Source organism: Mesitornis unicolor, unplaced genomic scaffold, assembly GCF_000695765.1.
Source record: "Mesitornis unicolor isolate BGI_N332 unplaced genomic scaffold, ASM69576v1 scaffold15969, whole genome shotgun sequence".
Taxonomy (NCBI): domain Eukaryota; kingdom Metazoa; phylum Chordata; class Aves; order Mesitornithiformes; family Mesitornithidae; genus Mesitornis; species Mesitornis unicolor.
In genome coordinates this window covers 100,013-114,270 of record NW_010205369.1, presented here as the reverse complement: position 1 = coordinate 114,270, position 14,258 = coordinate 100,013, and the positions used below count along the sequence as shown (strand labels likewise).

The following is a 14,258-nucleotide window of genomic DNA, read 5'->3' as shown; positions in this document are numbered from 1 at the left end:
GAGAGGGGGAAGAAACAGGGGGAGCCATTATCATCATCAAAGCCAATGCAGTGTCAAATCTTGATTTGAGGTGCTGCTGACTCAGGGCTTTACACAAAGGCAGATGAGTCAAGTGGGTGTTGTACTTTTGAAAAGAAATGCATAGAGCTATAGACTCCTCTTAATGGAAGCTTCAGGAAAATACTGAGATCACTGATTCAAAGTGGAGGAGCAAGGATTAGCTTGATTCCCTAATCTACTGGCAGGGTCGTCATTTGGGCTCTGGCTTTGTCTTTATTGAGGGATTGTTTTACATTAAAACCCCCAAATAGTTGGGTGAATGAATCAGAAACAGGGAACACATTAGAACAGGAGGAGATAAGGAATAAGTTTGGGCGATGGAAATGTTTCTACCACGGTCCACTCAATCTAAATTTGTAAAAAATCACGTTCTGTGTTATATGAACTCTTTCCTCTGTCACTTGCATGACTTGCTGCTTCTTTGTTTTTATTCTCATTTGTCAGAAATAGTCCTTGCTTCTCCAGCGTCAGAAGGGCCTACCAGGGTAGTTCTCTGTTGGCTATACCGCCTTTATAGCAACAGAATTTGACTAAGACAGGGCTGTACTCATGGTGGAAAAAACAAGGGGTACAGGTGGTGGTCATGTAAAGAAGTAGAGTCCCAGAGATTGCTAGCCAAGTACTATTTTAAATGAAGCTTTGGTTACTTACAGCTACACCTTTAAAATAGTTTTTAATGGGTTATTTAAATATGATTTTATGTGTTCTAGTGCTAGTATCGATAAAGAAACAATTGCTGGCACCAGTTCACCACAGGCAATGTTGGATCACCATCCTGCGGCAGTCATGATGGAGCTGCAGTCAGAAGAGGATGTCAAACCTCCTCCTTCTTTGATTATTGACTCTCAGCAAAATGAGAACTTAGAACACGAGGAAGAACACCAGCTGGTGCATATTATGGAGAGGTCTCCTTCAACATCGGTGTCTTCAGTAGATATGAGAGTGATGATGTCTCCCTCTCCTGTACCGAGACGAGATGAGTTTTTTAGGCTTGAGGTTGGAGAACGCTTTAGACCAATGTGTGGTTACGACCCACAGATGTTACAAATGCTGAAAGAAGAGCATCAAATAATATTAGAAAATCAAAGAAAAATTGGTCTTTATGTCCAGGAAAAAAGGGATGGTCTGAAAAGAAAGCAGCAACTGGAAGAAGAACTGTTGCGAACAAAAATCAAAGTAGAGAAGCTGAAGGCAATACGACTACGCCGTGATCTGCCAGAATACAGCAATATCTAAATATTTTATTACTTCTGTCATATTCTTTGAAATACTTAATAATAAATGCTTTTGCCCCAGCAAAATTTTCCTTATGTTAATATGGATGGATCAAAATCTGGGCTTGAGAGATGAAAGCATATTTTCCATGTTGTTGTTTATGTACCTTAGAAAAATACCGTGTATGGGTTTGAATGCACCAACTCTTCTGGTCTGAAGTATAATAAAATCCTGTATATTTAAGTATTTAGGTTGATAAAAATCCAAACTTTAAAAATATTTTGCTTACCTCTATTAGAGTTGTGGTGAGCTAATGGAAATTTAGCTCAGCTCTTTTTAAAAAATTTGATCATATGCATTATTTTTTCAATTAATCACCTATACTTTAATATCTTAATTAAGTCACAGGTTAATAAATACATATGAAAAGGAGGAATAAGAGGCTATGTTTAAATGTCTTATTCTTTTCAAGTTGGTAAATCTTTTGACAGTGGTGAGATTTTGCTGATATACTGGATCGTTCTATTTTTTTAATGTTCAGTAGACAGTTGAATAAATGTGCAGCTTTTAAAAAGTTGATACTTTTTCTTGTTTCCAGTGGAGGAGTGTTTCCATAGGACGTTATCAAAATAGAGACAATGAATGCAACGCTTGGTTTTTAAAACTGCATGCATGTGTAATTTGTGTGTACAGTTACCAAGACTGTATATTCCGTTATAGTAATTATACTGGTGATCAACCACAAAAATGTCTAACTTCCTCGTTTGCATGCATAATTACTGCAGTGCATGTGCAACCAAGACAGTTGCAGGTGCCTTTGATCAGCATCACTATGACTATAAGCTGCTGAAATGCAATAGTTTCTGTATGTAAGTAATGTGTGACTTGAAATCAGCAGAAGATTCTTTGTTATTCTGGGTACCTTTTATAAATGCTGTTGTTCTGGTCTTTCAATTAGTTTCAAATAAAAAGTCCCAAGTGAAAAAGAAACTGATTCTTCTCTCTGTCCTGTTAGCTGTTGTTTCCTCTGCAGTTACAATCAGCATTCATAACTGGAAGAAAAATACCTGGAAAGCCTAAGTCCAAGATGATTCTTTTATTCATAATTCTTAGTCTCCTGCCTGTTACAAATGGGTCCACAACTGCCTTAGACCTCTGGCTCCTTATTCCCTGTAACATACTTTCTCCCTCTAACCTTTAGCAGAAGAAAAGGAAACAAAGCACAGCATCAAGGAGAAAGAAAGAAGAAAGGAGATGTAATTCCTCTGTGCTTCCCACCTCAGAGGGCCCCAACAACAGAAAGAACAAAAGCAATAGGAAGGAGAATATTTCCTCCTGTGGTTGCTTGTAACTGTCGCTCCTGTCACCACTGTTTTCCCAAATTTACTACTTTCTCCATTCCCACAGAACCTCAGCATGCAAGCGTGGGGCACTGGTCTGCATCAGCAGACTCTGAATGAGGTAAGCCTAGCACCTCCTTGTTGGTCTTCTGAATGAATCAGGTTACTTTTGTAGCCACAGGCATAAATGCTTATTAAAACCTGAAGGCTGGAAGCATGTAAGTTTAATTGAGGGGCTGGTGGAGCTTAAATAATTGTAGTCAAAATTTTATGAAAGTGATAAGAGTGAAAAAATCTTGACACTTGGTGCACAGGATAACTTTTAACAGGTTACAGGTGGAAAGAGTAGAGGAAGCAAGTCTTTTGTTTACAAACTGAGGACAGATACAGGCAGTGGAAACAGATGTTGTCGATACAGAGTTCCTCAATACTTTTCCTCTTTCAGCTGTTTTTTGGAGAGGAGGAAAAAGAGAGTTGTTTTCTGTGTTTGTTCTGTTGGGAATTTGTGTGTGTGCTGAAAATGATGATGCCTGAATAAGAGGCCTCTGTTTCTGAACAGTCCTTGGCTTTCTGCTGTATTTTTCAGTTCAATGACATCGATCTGTTTTTGTGTAGCTGGAAACACTTCAATGAGATACTCACTTCCCTGAGGTTACAAGAGTCAAAATATTGACCTTAATAAATAAATAAGGATTTTATTTGCTCTACTTCTCAGAAATGGGAAACAGCTCTAAATTCTCTGCACTCATAATTTGGAAGTGCCTGATCTTATAGTTTCAGTTGAAAATCAGAATTCTGGTTTCCAGTGGTAAGGAATTAATTTCTATTTGTTGTTTCTGTCCTTACATATAATGTAAGTGAGCAAGTTTTTAATAGTTCAGAAAATAATTCACATACTGCTCATCTTGCAGTGGTTTTGCATTATCGTTACTCTTAGGTTGGCCACCAAAATGCTTTAGAGACTTTAGAATAATTTCTGTTGAATTTTCCCTAAGCTAGATGAAGAGGTGACCTCCAGGGTTTCTATTGGCATGGTATTTTTATTTTGAGGACTAGAACCAGAGGAGTTTCCAGTCTTTGAAAGCTTGCAGTCCTTTCTGAGCTGACAGGCAAAGCAGATGCAAAAATAGGACTCTGGGTAGAGGGACGTCTCCCTTGCCTTCTTGATATTGGAAGGGGAAGGATGCAAATGAGTTAAGAAAGAAAATACACAGCCTGGTCAGAACTGACTCCCTGTGGTCAGTGTTCTTCCACATTTGGTTGTTCTGGCTCTGTCTTCTTAGTGGAAAGCCTTTCATTTGTCTGCAGGCAGCACCTCCAGTTCAGAGATCTGTCATGCTTCTCCTTTCCTTTGTTCTTGGCTGTGCTTCTTTTGGTTTTTGGGGAGCTCTGGATGGGGGGGAGACATCTTTTGAGTCCCTGTGGAGCTTGCTTGTTTCTTTACCAGTGACGTGACACTTATTTCCTCTCACTGCAGAAATGTTGCTTCTGTCAGTGACATGATATGGCTCCGTCGGTGCAGTATGGTGCTGACTATTATAGCTCTCCATGGTGGTGGATCTGCATTTCTTTCTCACTCTACATCTGCTTTACAGTATCAGGTTATCTGTCTGACTCACACTTCTCACTTTCAGTGGCTGTTCCTGTTCCCCCCCCCCCCATGTATTCCTAATGTGGGTACATGCACCACAGCTGTGGTGAGTCCTTCTGGACCTTGAAGTGCTACGAATTTTTACTGTTCCAGCAAATGATACTTGGTTAGGATGTGTGAAAGGGATGGTAGGAAGCCCTTCTCTCCTTCTCCCCTGTTCTTATCCTCTTATTCATTTCACTACATCTGGCAGTGCCATTCCCTGTCTGCATGTTTATAACGTACATAGTACAGAGTAATTTTAGGCAAGAACAAATTTCTGGCATATGTTCATGCCCTTCTGCTAAGATAACCAAAATAAACAGGCTCCAGGAGTAATTTAATTCCCAACATCTAATGGATTTATGTTGAGGTTAGAGTAAAAAAACTGCAACTGTGATAACTTTGTGATAAGTGTGATAGCACCTTGCGTAACTTTATGTGAGTGGTTGTCTAATGATCAAGCTATAATTTTGTCGGCAGCTTCCCAATTTTTTTTGGGTTTTTGCTTCTCCCCATAAACTTTTGACTGCTGTGTGGAATCATCTCAGTTGCTGTGCTTGCCTTAGATCTGAATTCTTATCAGGTAAAAATGGTAGGAGAGAGTACTTCAAGACCAGGAGAAATGACTTATAGCTAATCTTGCTTCTTGTACTCCTGTTTTCTAACATCTTCCACCTGACCAGCTTCAATTCCCTTTGTTCACTTATATTTCCATATATTTTCTGTCTTGGAATTTTTTTTCCCAATACAATGCATAGACTAAAGCTTGTATACTACCTTCTTTGGGCAGACTTTGTGTCCGCTGGATTTCCAATAGGCAAAACCATTAAGTTGCTTATACTTAAAAGCGAGTTGTTTCTAAGTGGGACAAACTAATGAGGAATTGTGGTACCCAGGCTGACTGGCTAAGCTGTCTTTTAAAATCTCTTGTATCTGATTTTAAAGTGCTTTAGGATGGTTTCATATTAATTTTAACTTTGGTAAAATCATGAAAAGGTTACTCATGAAGATGACAAAATGTTCTTTTCCTAGGATGTTGATTACTTTTCTATTTTGCACATGAAAATAAAGAGAAGCCTTTAAAAAGAATGCTTTTTGGCATTTCTTGAGGTTTTAAAATACACAGAACGTAGCTTCTCAGTGTGTATTCCTAACAAGTCATGCTTTTATTCTGTTTTTAAATATCCTGGTCTTAAATAATTTGAAAAATCTCATTGTCTTTGTCTTAGATAAGAAAAAAAGTATGCTGTTCACACTAGTTAAAATAATCGTCTGTTAGGTGGGTGTGTAACACATGACTACATTTCAGTAATTCTGTGACCTGTGTTTCTGTGTTTTCTCTCTGTTAAAATTGAAAGCATTCACCTTGAGTAGGCCAAGTTGCTTGTGTAGCGAGGGTTGCTCTTAAATGGCATCCAATTAGTCTGGGCAAAGTTCCCTCCATAATAAAGATACAATTTCCTGAGGTTTTATTGAAGACTAGCTAACAAAATTAGTCTCTTTGAATTCTTTCTTGTAAAACCTACGGTTGTTCAGTTCTGAAGTAGTGAAAACCTCACTTGTGATTGTGTGGAGCAGGAGGTAGATGAGGGTCAGAGACTCCGAGGAAGGCTCAGCCGTCTGCAGGCTTTGGCTTTCCCCACTGCCCTCCCTGTCTGCTGGGCTGTGGGATTTTCACACTGTTTTATCCTAGTGATTGCACAGAATGATTTGTTGATGTATCCAGACATCTCTGTGTGAGCGTAACACCTTGCTTGACTCTGCACTCACACGAGAAGAATGTAATATAATTTTAATTGAATACCAGCAGTTACTCCACATGATTTGTGCTTTCTGTGTGCTATTGAGCAAAACTGCAGACTTGAAAAATGCTGCTTTTTTATTTTTGTATTTTACATATGCAAATAGAATTTTTCAAAAAAGAAGTTATTGTTTCCCGGCCATTTCCTGTTGGCTCTTGATTTTAGTCTGTATTTAGCATAATCACAATAATTAGCATAATTTAACATAAATGTCACGGGAAAAAAAAATTCCACTGGATTATGGTGCCCCTCCATATTCAGCTGATGTCAGGACCCGTTTGGTTAAGGCTCAGTCATTTTGTTTACAGTATTCTGTGTGTCGCCATTTGCTGTCTTTGGTCCTTGTCTGTATTCCTGGTGCTTCCTCAAAATACGGCAGTTTTCAAAGTTCAGAACTCTCTGCATGCTTGAAATAAGCAAAGCAGTTTATAAATTACTGTGGTTTGTTTTTTTTTTAGCTTTAACAGTGAAACAATAGGACAAGATGTTTGTCTAGTTTGGGCATAGGGAGGTAGGATTTTGGACTGCCTGTGGTTAGTTACTGTAACGTTATTTGTTTTCTGTATTGTATCAGATAAAAATTCTTGCAGTAGTCTTGAGCTATATCTGTTATTAATCGCTGAAGATGTCATGTGAAAGAAAGTAATTTATGGTAACTCAGCCACAGTTTGCAGGTAATTTTTATTTGGCCCACTTGTCAATACTATTCAGAATACCACTCTGTAGAGTCGAAACATTTGTGTATGGCATGTACCAGAAATACAGAATTAAAATTGGGTATGTATAACATGACCATTACCATTGATAAATTCTCTATTGTAATATTGCATTCACTTCAGGGTGCACCGTGAGCCAAAACCAGCACCTTATTTTTGACTTGGAAACTTGGGAAGTTTCACCCAGGTGATGTTTGCATTGGTTTGCATTGTAAGGAAGCTTTGGCAGGAGGTGGTACATCATGATGGGCTTCCAGGTGACATAAGTAGCATCAACTATCAGTTTGGCCAAACTACTTCATGCTGGGTTACCTCCTCTCAGACTATAATGTCTGTCTTCTACATATGCATTTGTGTTTGTTTATGTCTGGAAAATACGGTTTGTAGCTCTGTGATTCAGAGTGCTGCACAGTGTGTGCGTGGAAAAGGACTGAACTAAGCTTATTTAGGGAATTTAGCCACTGTTGTTATAATTATTTCTTCTAGATAAAATCTGTTTCTTTCAGAAGAGTTTTTGTTATAGAACTGTATGTGCTAATTTGCTGTAGTTGAGTTTTGAAAATACATGATTCCCAAGTAAACTTCCAAGATGGTGCTAATGATGTTTTCCAACAGCCCAGAAGTTAAATACATTTCGAGAGTTTCAGATGCTTTAGCTTTGAAGAGATAGTGGGCATATGTAAAGGTTGTTTTCAGATGAAATACAGTAGAGGTACATTTGATCTTTTTTTGACTCTCATCCTTGTCTGATGAGTACCACTTGTACATGTGTACATACCCACATAGGCATACATACCCTGTGAGATATGCACGCGGTAAGTTGAGAAGAGCCACGCTCTGCAGAGGCTTGCAAGTGACATCAAGGGTCAAAGCAGTCCCTTGGGAGCAGCAAGTGGACCCAGTCTGCTGATGGAAAGCTGCCACATCTCCGTGTCTTCTAGCAATTCCTTATGTAAGTGGTCAGCTCATGACCAAAAATAGGCAGGGCTGACACAAAGTAGGCATCCTGGATTTACAGCTTCCTGCATGCATTCATCTTATTAATTTGCATTGGAATTTTTATTCAGTTTTCTTAACATCCAGAACTAGCAAAGGCAGCACAGTAAGCGCTGCTTACCTCCACAAGGATGAATTTCTCTTTTTCCCCTCCTCCCTCATCTTCCCTGTTCCAGTTTTGCTTTCCTGGTAGGAATTACAACGAGAGCTCTAGGTTTTTGTGCTTGGGCCATGAATATGACTTTTCTGCTTGGGCTACTCAATGGATTACAATTATGTACATCAAAGTTATGTAACTCGATTTGGAAAGATTACTCTTTCCTCTTCCAAATATTTCGTCAGCCACTCTGCAAGTAATCATTGCTGCATAACACATGAAAATTCTTAAAAATATGACTCATCCTTTGTGTGCCTCTTTCCAGGGTAATGTCATAAATTTTAAACAGTCCTGTTTAAATAATTTAGGATAGCAATATATTGTGTTTCATGCTTATGACAGTGGGCATAAGTTTTATTGATTATTTTTATTTTAAGGACTCTCTGTTATGATCCAGGGAAATCAAAGATGACCATTAACACACACAAGTAGTACATTAAAGATGTTTTTCCTTCCAATATGTGCTAAAACAGATGTTAATACGATGGATATGTAATCTTAATAAATCCCTTTCTGCCAGCTTGCTTTTTGTTACAGATCTAAGTCTTTGCATTTTAGGAACAGAGATTTTGTGCAGCACAGAAATACAGTTTTATTTTTAATAAAAAACAGTAGAAGTAATAGCAAATGGTTAGGAGAATGCCAAGCCATATATTTTCGAAGTACCACATATGGTTTTAGCCGTGTACCTTCCATTAACATTTAAGCACAAAAGGATGCATACTTATATGTCTGCAAGCTGCTTCAAAAATTGACTGTTGCGATGGCTACAATTAGCTGTGATTGTGTAATAGTCTAATAACTTAGTAATCTGGGGGTTTTGGTAATTTAAATATTTGGTGTTTTTTTCCACTTATATCCCTTTTAGACTATAATTTCTTGCAATAACATTCAATATTTACAGAACCCAAGTGTAGAAGTTGCTTTCTGATGTGACTTTTGCATTTATTTTTTGAAGTAAAAGAGATTTTCCTTGACAAATGAATTAAAACAACTTTTGGTGCAGATGGCAACATTAGGAAGTGTAGTAAACAGTCAACTTGGGCGGCGTTTGACTGGTTCCAGTGTTTCACCGAGCTCATCTGGCTCACTGCACCAAATGATGCCTGCAGCCTTTCAGAATTCTCAGTGATGCAGCTTTTCCTTTGATAATAGCACTTGCACATCTATTTCTGTGGGCTTGACAGAAGCTTTCGGCTTAGTTCATTAAATTTTTACAGCGGAAGCTGGAGTCGGTTGGATTTTTAGTCAGTTGAGAGGTTTAGGAAGAATGGTTTTCTACCGTGGAGCTATAATTTTGAAAGAATGTGATCTCCATCCTGCAGTTGATACCCTGAAGAGGTAAATGTTTCGTTGAACCGTGGTGAGAAGATTGTTCCTTCTTGTTCAAATTAAGTACATCTCTATTACTGTATATAGAAGGTTCCTATTTCAAAAGAAAATTAAGATTACAAAATGAAGTACCCAAAAGCTTGCAAATACACACAACCTGAATCCAACCTTTTCATGCTGTTGGATATAGTCATTAATTACATGATTACGGATTGTATTTCTGTAGACTTCCTTGCCAGTTTTAGTTCACAGAATGGACTGTGTCCACTTAGTGAGTCACTATTCCATATTTTTTTCCACCTCTTGTTCAATTAGACTTAAGTCTTGTTTTCAGCACACTATTCAAACTATTTTGAATTAATTAGCTATTTTTTTTCCTCTGATGTCCATCATGATAGTATCTGTGTCCCTCACAGATATAATTACTTTTCATAGCATCCATATGAGATAAGAGGTTGGTATAATCTCCACTTTCTAGGAGATAAAGCAGGAGTTAAAGCACAGAGAGAATAAACCCAAAAAGCCCCACTATTACTGCGGGTGCAGACTGAGTCAGCCAGGACTGCATCATCTCAGTGCTTTAGGATACCCTGCTGTTCATCTTTCCAGACCACAACTTCCAGTTGCACCCGTGAGTTCCCTATTACTACAGATCCGGCTGAATCACAAGTCAGGTGCTCAGACAAACGTTCACTGCTGAGAAGCTGGGAATTCAATGACTTTCCTTATGCCACAGGGGAACTCTAGAAGACACGCAAGTAAAATCCAGTTCTCTAAGGCACGGTTCAGCTTATCCGGCCACAGGAACGGACTTCCTGTCCTTGCAGCCTCAGCCTCCCTCATCCCACACCTTTTGCAGTTTGCAACAAAGCAGCTCATGGATTTTGTGGGCAGCAGCCCCCTTTTTTCCTGCTGCCACCAAGCAGTTCTGAATGAGCAAGAGGTCCCATGGCAATGTATTGCAGCATGTTTTCTGTAAAGACTTTATCATTAATGCTTGCACACAATGGGGCAGGTCACTGGAACAGCCTTTTTTTTGAAATCTCCAAACTTTGCTCGACTTCACAACCTTAAAACTGTTCACTTCATGGAAGCTCTGTTTTGAGGGTGGGGAGCAGGTGGCATAGTTTTGTAACATGATGTTGTAGATGTTAATCTTTTGGCTTTTAGACCAAATTAACATTTGTAAATGGATTATTCCATATAGTTTGATGTTTTCATCTGTGTAAGACAGACAAGGTTGAAACTCTTATCTCTACCCTTTGGGGTAATAAAGTGAATTACTGCATTAGGAGGACACTGAGTTCAATGTAGACCATTACTATAGTGGCATGCAGTATTTTGTCCAGGCAGTTTTGCACATGCTTGCTGACAGCAAAAGCACTGAACGACTGAAAAGTTTTCAGGTTGAAGAACAGAATGTACCAACAGGGCTTTGGGGAAAATTATACAGTGATCTAAGCTAGCTTCTGCTTTGCCTCCACTGACTTGTCCACTAGAAATGATTTGTCTGATTCTACACTAAACTCGGAATTGATTTGGGTTTGTCTTGCAGGATGCGATCAGTCAAATGGATCCAGTTCAAAAGCTTGATTGCCTCCATCTCTTATGTTGCACCTAAATCTCCCCTTGCATCCCTACCCACCTGCAGAGCAGCTACTAAATTATGTGGAACAGTGGAACAATTACAGAGGTTTTAAGTTGACTACCTTGGTATTCTTAAAAATTGAGTTAGGGAAAAGAATTAAACCAGAAGGATGGGGGAAGAGGAGTGGGCCCTGTTTACCAGGAGGTTGAGTTGCTCTGAGTGCCCTTCGTGTCAGTGCAGCCCGTGCCCTTCTGGGCTCACCTGCTTCCCTTTTTTCATGTTGCAATGCCGTGTTGTCTTTAGCTGCTTTCTTCCACCGTCGTTTTTCACTTTCTTTTCCCTGCACTGCCTAATCAGCGACTGTTCTCATTTCTTCCTCCAAAGTCTTTGCTTGACTTCCCTCAATGACTTTCAGCCATGTGTTTTGTAGTGAACTTAAATTTTGAGGGTCAGAGATGAGGGGCAGTAAATTTTTCTTGTACTGTTTCCTGATCAGAAAATCCCAACTCTGTTTCTGCTCCATGACTCTTATACTGGACTCTGGTCCCAGTCTGCTCCGGTGGTTCTCCCCATCCCTTCTCCTACCATGATCTCTTGTCTTCCTACTCTTTTTCTCCCTGCCTGATTTCTAGCTTTTCCCTGTGTGCTCTGCTTCCAGCTCAGACTTACGGTCTTTTGTCCAGTTGTCATTTTCCCACTGATTTTCCAGCCTTCCTTTCCAGCAGCAGTCTTTCTTTTCAGGTTTCTGCTCCCAAATTGCTCTTCCTTGAAGCTGGTCCTGTCCCCTCTGCCATCTTTCCCTGTTTGGTGTCAGGAGGGTAGATGATGTCTCTGGAGGAGAAGGACAAGGAAAATTTCCCTGCTGGCGTGCTTGGAAGAGACCCAGCTTTGATCCGAGCAGCGAGAGCTGTGACTGCAGAGAAGGCTTTCTCGTCCTCTGTTAGAGCGTGTCCAGTGTGTAATCCTCAGGAAATGAAGCTGCAGAGAACGTGCAAACTGCATTTATTTCCAAGAGTTTTTAGCTTTCAGGAATGGAAAAAGGTTTACTGCAGCCAAAAGAAAGAAGCAGCACTATCTTCTCCCCAGATTTTTAGATTCCTCTCCAGAGTATTGAGCTATTAGAGTTTCTACAAGGAATAATAGTTTCTTGTGACTAAAGCTGCATCAATGTGTGTTTTTTGTTCTCATAAACAGTGATTTTTCTTTCACTGAAAGTTTTTATGGTCACCGTGCCTGTGTGTGAACATGTGTGCTTCAAGTGAGACAGCTAGCATGGGTGATGTATGGACTGATGAAGACCTGGCAAAGTTATTAGCTATGTAAAATAAGATCTACTAAAGGAGTTCCCTGTAGTAATGCATGTTCAGCAATCTAGAGGCTAGTTTGATTGGAGTTTCAGATGAAAGATATACATGTGAAGTGACTTTGACACCGATGTTTAAAAATATTAAATTTTGATCATTTGCATTTTTGTTAAAAAAATAATTTTGGATGTAAAACAATGTCTTTTAAAGAAAATATTCCTGCTTGACATACCAGTCTTAGGTGAGTTTGCTAACAATGCTGATATGCGCAAGATGAATTACATGTACATTTTTTGTTAATAAGAAGGGTACAAATACTGAGTTGTAATCAAGTGACTGGGAGGTAAACCCAGCTGTCATTCATTCCTATGGTTTTAGGGCAAGTCAGCTCAGCTCTTGCTGGTTGCACTCCTCATAAGAGTCTCATAGAAGCGCTATGAGAAGAGTTATTACATGTTTTTTCATCTTCGAGGCACACTACTATACCTTTACATGTTAGCTTAGTATGAAGTTTATCATTAGTCTGAAATTGCTTTGCAAATGAAGAATGATGGTATCTCTGTCTCATATTTCTTTAAATATTCCTGGGATATCTTAGGAGCGTTTAACATACAGATCTTTCATATGGAACAAGACATTTAACTGCTATGTAAACATCTGTTCTCTAAATGTTATGAATTAATTTGATTAAGGAACTTTTTGATTACTTCCTCTGCTCAGAAGATGGAGATTATACCAGGAGGTATCTGTGGAGCAGATGGGCATGCAGAGGGCCTGCAGAGGCTGCAGCAGAGCACTGCCATCGAGTTTTGGCTGCGATTAATTCAAAGCCCAAATCTCCTTTTACCTCAGTCCAGTTTTTTGGCTCTGCCTACCTCTCTTTTTAGTTCCTTAGCACCATAGAGAACAACTTGAATCAAAGTTGTCTTCTTTAAATTGTAATGTTTGCATTTCAGCAGTACTTTTTATTTAGCAGATTCAGCATGGTTGAGGGAAAACTCCCTGCTGTTCCATGCACGTTTGCACTGTGGAGGTTCAGGTACAGAAGTGCTGGGTATCTTGGCAGGTCCCGTGGCTGCAAAATCACCCCAACTCAACAGTAGCTGCCACAAAAAAAGGGGCAGCCCCCCACTCTGCTGGTTCCAAATCACACATACCCCTTCCGTGCATTGGCTGCAGTTGCTGATGGGATGCACTGCACTGATTTGCTTGCAGCAGGTGGGTGAGAAGCAGAGGGAAGGAAAGGTGAGCAGCAGGGCTTTGGCAGCAGCCTCCTTGGAGGGAGTTAAGCCATCCATTAAACCACCCCTCAGGCCCAGGTGTCTGGTGCCCTGCACCCTGGAGCAAGCCACTCTTTTTACGGTAACACGGATTTACAGCACTGTAAACTGCAGGGTAAAGTCTACTGGAGATAAATGCACATTTGAGTTACCTTTTGTAGTTTTTCATAATGCAGCTACTTTCTTGGTGCGTTGGAAGTTACCCAGCACATTTAATTTTCCTCTAAATCCTGCTCATCAGAAACTGGTTAAACTGGTTTTCCATTGGAACACTCCCCATCCTCTCTCCTGGATCCTGTCCTGCTTTCTGTAAATCATCACCTTCCTGAGGCTGCTGTAACTTCCTCGTATCAGCTAGGCTATGGTTTATATCTTGAAACTTAAGCCCTTGCTTTCTCAACCAGAGAAAGCTTTTTTCTTTGTGGAAGCTTTTAGAAGCCTTATTAGGCAGATCTTTAGGGCTCCCAAGTCCTTCATTCTGGGGGGACAGACATGCCACTTGCTAGAGTTTCGTCATGGTTAAAGAAACCAGGCTGGGCAGTTTGCTGTTTGGGAGAAATGAGGGGGCATGATTTCCTGATCTTTCTCTTACTATGGTGCACACATAGTTCCTGTTACTTATTATTTTTAGTCTAAACTGATTAACAGCAGAGCTCAGAATTTACGATTGCAGTTTGGTTCCCAGGGTCTTGGCGAACCCAGCTCTATTTAAGATACTGTCTACGGTCAGTGAGCAGCAAGGATTTTACTGTTTAAACCGTCGCTCTCTGTACCCCTGTATCAAATGCAGAACTTAGTCCCTCTGCATACCAGACCAGTCTCATTCCAGCTCCTG

The 14,258-nt window shown here is 39.8% G+C and overlaps 1 protein-coding gene across 1 annotated transcript in view; it reads left to right on the top strand.

The window, feature by feature from the left end:
* The window catches only part of FSBP (fibrinogen silencer binding protein), a 5,491-nt gene extending 3,986 nt beyond the window's left edge, over nt 1-1,505 (top strand). Inside the window, exon 2 of the mRNA XM_010191385.1 lies at nt 771-1,505. Within this exon, the coding sequence (XP_010189687.1) occupies nt 771-1,296 (526 nt within the window). The 3' untranslated portion in view covers nt 1,297-1,505. The remainder of the gene's footprint in view (nt 1-770) is intronic.
* Nucleotides 1,506-14,258: the final 12,753 nt, after the last annotated feature.